The 8,539-nt window shown below is 39.8% G+C and overlaps 1 protein-coding gene across 1 annotated transcript in view; it reads right to left on the bottom strand.

Moving 5' to 3' along the window:
- Positions 1-3,825: 3,825 nt before the first annotated feature.
- The window catches only part of ZBTB37 (zinc finger and BTB domain containing 37), a 178,819-nt gene continuing 174,105 nt past the window's right edge, over positions 3,826-8,539 (bottom strand). Inside the window, exon 4 of the mRNA XM_044085263.1 lies at positions 3,826-8,185. Within this exon, the coding sequence (XP_043941198.1) occupies positions 7,697-8,185 (489 nt within the window). The 3' untranslated portion in view covers positions 3,826-7,696. The remainder of the gene's footprint in view (positions 8,186-8,539) is intronic.

Raw genomic sequence — 8,539 nt, 5'->3', positions numbered from 1 at the left:
AATCGTTGGGCTGCATACATACATACTGACATCATCAGTTCGAAACATAGCGAAAGTTTCAAACATAAGAAGATGTCATCTAAGATGACATCTTTGCTTAGTTTAGCAGAAGCATTCCAGTGTCATGTGAGAATGGAAATCAAACCAGAAGTAGAAAAAAAAACAGACAGCAACTGAATGTGCCAAAAAACAAACCAAGAACAGCAAGGAAAAGGGTCAGATCAGAAGAAAAACATGGGAAAATCCACAAATATAGGGGCAAGTACAGAAATCTTCTGGAACAACCTGACACCGGAATGGTTAAAGAGAGGTGAATAAAAAACAAAATAAAGGCTAACAATGGTGGCCCTGGACAGTGGACTGCATACAAGTGGGTTTAGAAAGTCCATTGAAAACACTAGAGAAACAGACAAATGCAGGTTCTGTAAAACAAAACTGGAAACAGTTGCTCATCTTAATGTTTGGTATGATACACTCATGGCAGAAGCCCTGTATACTGAAAGGTGCAACAATGTGGCAAAACTGCTGCACCAGAGATTGTGCAAACACTACAATACAGAAGTAGTTGAGAGGCACTGGAAGTATGAACCAAAAAGTATTACAGAGAAGGATTATATTACAATTCAAAAAGGTGATATGAGAAAACCAAAAACAGTAACCCATAAAAAAAGGTCAAAGTAGCACTGATCAATGAAATTGCTACACCCAGTGATTAGCGTCTTACACACAGAAACACACATAACCATAAAATGCCAAGATATTCAAGCAGAAACTAGAGCAATGTGGAAGAGACATACCCAGACAGTTCCAATACTAAGGAGCAACAGGTCTACTAAAAAAAAAAATAAATAAAACTAATAAAAAAAAGCTGTACAAAATCATACTTAAATATGCTACAAATAAATGCAACCTGCACAAATTACCAGGGGGCAGCAAATCTGGCCACATTTCGGGTGCTGAAAACAGCATTCTTAGCCAACATAAAAGAATGAAATACTACTAATCTCCTGGCCTCTAATCGTACTTTGAGTTAGGAATAATGCAGTTCTTTCTCATCATGGTATTAGAAACACAAAAGACTTCAAATTAAACCACTAAAGATATAGCTCTCCTCCACTCGCTACTGTGAAGCCTTACGTAAGGTTACACAACAATTACCTAATTAACTGGAACTTCCCAAACTGCATAGATCTGTAATCAACAACAATGTGGCAAAACTCTCCAGCATTATCTGAAAAGATAGACCATTTCAACTTTTCTTGGCTATTTCATTCCACGGGCACATCATTAGTACAAGTCATGAACCTACACTGCCTTCATAATCAAAACCACTGAATGACCTCCCTTCAAACAAACAAGAACTTGCCTCAAATTCAAAGTGGTCATTACACCTGTAACTGTAGAATAACTTCACCTTCTATTTTACCAAATCATCTAAAACTTAGCATTTAACTTCCACCCCATCTCACTCATCCTCAGTCATCACCGAGGTCCTTCTCATACAACTCCAGTCTTCTCTCATCACCTCTGCCAAACTTGCACCCCATCTTACCCATCCTCAGTCATCACAGAGGTCCTTCTCATACAACTCCCGTCTCCTCTCATCAGCTCTGCTTCTCACCATTACCACAGTCCTCTATAATCCAAAACAGTACCCTCCCATTTCTCTTCAAACTTTTTGCTATCCTCCCTTGCCTTCACTCAAAGCAATTTACTCCCTCTGTCTGCTCCTTCTACAAGGTCCAATGATCACAATGAAGTTCTTCTGGTTAGCATTTATCAAATCAAATTCCTTCTACCAACCAATTGCTTACTTGACCTAAGGGACATGGCAGGATTTTGCCAACAGACAGGAAGGGGAATGAATAAGGGTCATGGGACGAGGAGCTAGGCGGTAGAGGAGTATGGGGAACAAAACAATGTTATGCACACTTTTGTGGCTGTAGAATTAAAACTATACTGTAGCATTTTTGCTACCAGGTCCATATTACAGCCATTTTGTTAGTAAATACTGTGTGCATCTGGAAGTTTTTCTCCTCCTTCACCTACTGTAAGTGGGTTCTAACCAACTGAGTCTCCCAGTCAAGAGAGTTTAAAAATGGCAAAACAATTTTGAAATCTGGATAATGCTGAATATGAAAGTGTAGTCAGTGGTACAAGTAATCCAATGCAGATATAACAAAATCATGTGAGGGTGGGTGTGCAAGTGTGCACAGCAACATGCTGGTGATGCAATTTCTGAACTATACTATGTTAGAGGAAAAATAAACTAAAAATTAAAAAGTTAGCAGCATTCACTGTAATGCTGGCCCTTTTACTTCTTACACAGGCTTCCTTTTACTATGCTCCTTACACACAGCTTAACATTCTTCACAAAAAAATGCACCCAGCCCTCAGAAGACAGAAATGAAGATTCCCCCAAGGAAAATGCAGCATTGTCAAATGTTATGCACCTGCCCTCCACTAAGAAGGTGTGAGCTCAGTAAAGGTTACACAAGTGTGAAAGTCAAAGCCCAAAAAATCAAAACCTGCGGATGTCAAAATGTAAAAAGCACCATCTCTTACTGGCATTCCATACAGCAATACGTTCATATAACATCACTCCAAAACCATCATACAATCAGATTCCTTTCAAACAAATGGAAATAAAAGAATCTTCCTTGGATACAACATACAGGATTATGACTGGTTCCATAACCTGCTCATGTGTTATGTGCTCGAGATGTGGATGCCAGAGTGAAGCTAGAGAGGTGAATCTTGGATCCATGTCAAGAACATACAAAGGGTTATGCTTAATGAGACTGTCATAATTCTTTGTAATGTATGGAGCTTTATCTACTCTTCGTACTACTAGGTAAAAGGTAAAATTAAGTGTTTTCCTGGACTTCAAAGCCATAAGACACTTAACGAGCACTTTCAGAGAAGTACTGTAACATAGTCCGTTATGTTTACACTTACCTCCATCTCTCTCAAATGTCTAGATTTTCAAAAAACATACAGATTATTGCTTCATATTTTTGGTCGGTTCCCCTTAAAATATGTGCTTAGGCCTGAAGTCATGAAATAATGACAAACATTTGAGTTTCAGTGTTTGCATTCTTCAGATTATACAGGTGAACACACATCCTGTTACTCTAGCAATTTTTTTTCTCCTTACAGGAAGTTAGGTACATGTTAAGGGTACAGACAGCAGGCAGAAACATTGTCCTGCCACTGTTATTTGCTAGTCAGTACAGGCAGAGTTATATAAGGTCTATATTACAGTGTCGAAAGATGAAGTAACCGAACACGTCTTTATCAACACATAAATATTGACCTCTGCAAATGCTGAATGGCCACTTCAGCAAATATTTCCGAGATTTAAAAAAAAAAAAACATTTGCTCGGCAGAAAACACACAAATCAAACTTTCAAACCCTACATAGTGGGGGGCTTCACCCTCCCCAATTAAATATACCAACTCAGAGACCACACTAGAGTGGGGGAAAAGGCCCCTGGAAAACAATTCGCTGAAGTGGCTGTTCAGCAATTGCAGAGGTCGATATTTATGTGTCGATAAAGACATGCTCGGTTACTTAGTCTTTCAACACCATAATATAGACCCAATTTTACTTCCTAGCGTGGGACCAGACCTTAACTTACGCAGGGGGTGATTAACATTTAAGGTCAGGTCATGTGCCATTCTGGCACTTAACTGGTTTGTCTTTTTCTGAATACTGGAGTGTAATTAATGTGCTCAATGCACTCAGACCAATTACATTCAGCCATACAGCACAATTCAAATCTCGTTAGCAGTAAATCAAAACAGTGATATGTACAATGTTGCTATATTTTATCCACAGTTTACTGAAGTAAATTTGCAATCAAAGTCTGCAGATTCATAAATTCATTAAAAACTTTTAGTCGGCCTGAACCCTCCAGTGACTAACACTAAAAATCAAATCTTCAGATTAAGCACTTTACTCTGAGCGGTCACTATACCATCATCACGGAAGTTGGTTTCCGGTTTCAAGATGATACAGGAACACTTTGCAGCATTTCAAAAAAGGGAAAGAGATCCTGATGTGCACACCAGAAAAGGTCACAAAGGAAAATTCTCACAAGCAGCTTCTTAATCTACAGCAGCTGTGAAGAAAGTCAAATCGATAGTTAAGGGGCAGCAGAACACTAACCCTTGCAGATATTAAAAAGGATGCTGTAAAGTCGTTGCAGAATACAGTGTTGAAACCTTGCATGAAAAAATGTGTAATTCTGCAGATGATTTTATGTATTTATTCAGCTAACTGGGTTAGTAAAACGTGATGTGGAAAAAAATGTGGGGAGGTTATCAATTGCAGGATTAAAGTACTGAACAGAAGTACATTACTTACAGAGTAGGCAATGAATGGTGCACTACTAAAACAGTTTATATTTTAGACAACAAACTGATGCAGGAACTGTCATTTTCAGACAAGAAAACAATCCAATCCATCATAGATGGCCATAGCTTTAAAGAATTACGCATCAGGTATCTCTATAAAGACATTGCCCAAGTGTTAAGAATTTCAACAGACAGCTAAAGTAATGCATATCCTGTGCCACCGTCACATGAGAGAAAGCAGAGATGACAGCCGTTAATGCTTGTAAGTAAAGCAAAGAAAGTGGAGATGTAACAGCAAAAAAGAATAAATGGGCACATGTAAAGCAAATTTCTTCAAAAACCTGAACATGAGCGAAGCATCACAGCGACTACAAAATGATAGCCAGAAAAGGCAATGCGACTTGGCACTTACCTATGGAAAAGGAAACTGAAGAAACTTTTGGCATTTTCGACATGTGGCAGATGCAAGAGAAAAATATAAAGCTACTGAGACCAACCCACAAAAAAATTATTAGTTTGGTATCCCGTTCATTGCCACCTCTTGCTAAAAAGCTCCTTCAGTCAAACCCCAGACATCAAATGGGCAACCCAATGCACTGTTTGGCAACCTATATGCTAGAAGAGTATGGGAGAGGCACAAGGGCCACATTCGGTTGTATACGTTGCGTATTTGCTCCACCACAATCACCCACTGTGAAAGAGGATATCGACTAGATTCAGGGGGATTCTGAAATACTGCTGAGAAACTGGGAGAATGATGCATCAAACAAAATTCACCGGTGACCATTTTCTACACGTACCACTTTTCAAAAGCGTCAGTTACAATTACTCAACTGTTAGGAATGCAAGTACGGTTTACCTTCTACTACCTCAGACACTAAAATATGCCTAAGACTCTGCATTACACAGAAAAATATTTCTTACCAGCATAATGTAAAGAGTAAAAAACTCAGCAGTTGGGTACGTATTTGTGCAGGGAAGACTGCCCTTACAATAAATTAGGCTGTCTCCACATTTTAGTCTGCTCACACTGTTCTAAGCTGCACTTCAGTTGCTGCTACCCAGAAAACATCCTGGAACTCTGTCATCGCTGCCTTAGAAGCTGTGCAATTTATTCATCTGATCTCAATGCCCAATGAACAGACAAAAAGCCCCTTCACTATAGAGCACTATATTTATATAACTGAAGAAGGGTCTAAGGGAATTACTTAAGAGAAGTCACAACTGCCCAAGGAAATGTGCACCAGGTACATTCAACATGGCATGACACAATACCCCACATTTTGAGAGAGAGCCAAACTCTGAGGATGCTAGCTCCCACCCAACCTTGCTAATGAAAAATAAATACAATATAATATATCTAATTACACAACCGCCTTTATCAGAGGCATGAAAGTACAGTTCTAAGGAGTGGAGCAGTAATCCTCATTTAACTCAAAAGGTTTCTGTTTTTATCTTCCAGCTAGTAAGAAAACAATTATTCTGGTAGCCCTGGGAAAAATACAGTTCTGTTAGGAACTTGCTCAAACATCTACAGTTATGGTATGTTCATTGTTGCACTAGTGATAACACTTCAGACATTTGATGTAGAAGGCCTAATATTTGTCCCAGCTTCTAGGGCTTAGCAACCTTACTCCAGTATGCTGGATGGATGCCTTCCCACCTGTATTTCAGCACATCTGCGGTATAAACAGGGACATTCCAAATGGGATAATCATGCATTCTATGGAAGCTAGGTTACACAGAGGGACTGAAAATGCATTTAGCTACTCTCATGGTACTTCTACTGCAACAACAACAAAATAAAAAGATGGCACTGGCACACGTCCCTCTTATACCATGGACATGCTGACATACAGGAGGGAGGGCATTCATGCAGCCTAGCTGGAAGAAGGGTGCTAAGCTCTGGAAGTTGAGGCAGATATCGAACCTCCTTTGGAATAAATCCCACAGATTATCACAACATTGAACATTCCTGGACCCCTTGTATTCTGAAATACACAAGCCATTTCTCTGCTACACAATGAACTGACGCTCAGCTGTGCACAACTGCTGCATTTCCTGTGGCATTGGCATTACGGTGCAAGTCGAATCTCCCCCCACCAAAAAAGAAACAAAACACACTTACATTAATTAGTCAATAAGTGCTACTGTTCACATTTCTGCATTACCAGTTAAAATAATGCAATGTGGTGTGGGATACTTCCTACTGCAATGTCCCAGTATTACCATCAGCACCCAGAAACATCTAGTCACAGTCAAACAGTAGGATTAGCAATTTTAAAATATTTTGCTTCAGACAATAATAATATTAATAATAATAATAATACAATAAAACAATTTTATAAGTCTCAGTTAAAAAAAACATATGCATTCGGGTTCCAGCTTAAAAAAGCTCTATGTGAAATGCAAACATGTGTAATAAAGCATGGTTTAATTTCCATCCTTTACCCCGACCTGTATTTTACAAATGCAAAACAAAAAATAAATAGAAACACAGAGTCGGGACATAGGCAGAAACAAACCAAACATGATCTGGGAAGTTTTAATGCCTGAAAGCCACATATATATTCACATCTGACTTGATTCACACAGTGGCAGGGAAGGACTGAAACGTCCGTAAGCACACTGGTCTCGTCTCCCTGAACCATTTTTATAGGGAACATGCTCTTCAGAAACATTCCAGCTGGAACCATGCTATACACACACAGTGATCTAAAACTCACATACTGAAAAAAGTTGAGAAGACCATTTCAACAGTGGGAAACCAACTCCACCACCTACTTAAAAAGGACTCCCCCAAATAGAAGATGCATCTGTGTGTTACATGATGAGCAAAGAATTCACAGCAGAGTAAATCTGCAAGCCAAAAACTTAAGGTAACATTTTATTCATCAGGTTTCATCCCCTCAGTGAGTGAGCAGGCTATCCTATGCTGCTATGGCCTGCAGCTGCCACACATTTGAAGAAAGGAACATTTGCAGGCGTGTCTGTTGTACAAAACCTTAATGTGGCCTGTAGTTACCCTGAGCTGACTTATACAAGGGCTCGGGGCAAGGCACGGACCCAACACCAAGATGCTAGTGTTACCTTACGTCGTTCTACCCAGTAAGAAAAATAAGTAAAACCGTACATAGAATTAAACTTCTCCAAGTTTTGCAATGAAAAGTATACTACAAGCTTCTCAACGTGGACTGAATTTTAACTCTACATTTTTCCCCGTTTTAGTTTTGTGTCATTCTTCACTGGTTTCCCCATTTAGTGGTCTAGCACCTCTCTGTAACAGCTCACCAACCAGAACATTATTGCAAATTGTGAAATCACAGCTCTTGAAAGGTCAGTCTGGCCCTGTGGTAGACACAGAGGGTTGGATGCTTTCCCCAACTGTTGCCACCTCTTCACCAGATGGTGACTCCTCCTCTGTTTGCCCTCGAGATGTAACTGTTGTTTCAGGTGAAATGCTGTGTGGGCCCTCTAAAGGAGCACAGCCCGGATGGTTTTTACGGAAATGCTGGTTAAGGATAGCCTGGAAAGGGAAGCTCTTGCCGCAAACATGACAATGGAATGGCTTATTGCCTGTGTGCTTACGTATGTGATACTCCAGTTGGTCTTTGCGGGTGTATTTTTTGCCACAGATGCGGCAAACAAACGGTGTTATACCCATATGAAGCCGCATGTGCCTGTCCAGGCTGCCCTTCTGGTTAAATGATTTTGCACAGTAGATGCAGGTCAGGCGTGGATTGTACCGAAACCACCGCTCAGCAGCTTCTTGTTCTCGCAGGTACTCCTCATAGCCACTTACCCCATACACAGCCGACTCTTCATTCTGTTGAGAATTGAAAGAAAAATTAGGCAAGCACAACAAAGCTAATTACTGAACTAATTACTAAACACCCACCAGTAACTTATTGCAGTTTGATCACTAAGACATGCGTTCAAGGCTGGGATAATGACTGAAGCATTCCAATATAAAAATAAATACAATTATAATAAAGCAAGCTACAAATATTTACCAGAATACTGGAGCTGCGGGTACAGCTCTCAGTTCCAGAATTAATTCTGGCATCAGTGGAGTTAAGAGAACAAATCAGGGCACAAAAACTCTAAAACGCTGAAAAGTAAAGCATTAAAGCTCCAAAATGCAAAGCCCTAGCAAGAACAATCAGTTCTGGACCACAGA

Source organism: Protopterus annectens, chromosome 10.part0, assembly GCF_019279795.1.
Source record: "Protopterus annectens isolate FY-2018-M chromosome 10.part0, PAN1.0, whole genome shotgun sequence".
Lineage (NCBI taxonomy): Eukaryota > Metazoa > Chordata > Ceratodontiformes > Protopteridae > Protopterus > Protopterus annectens.
This window is presented reverse-complemented; position numbering and strand designations above follow the sequence as displayed.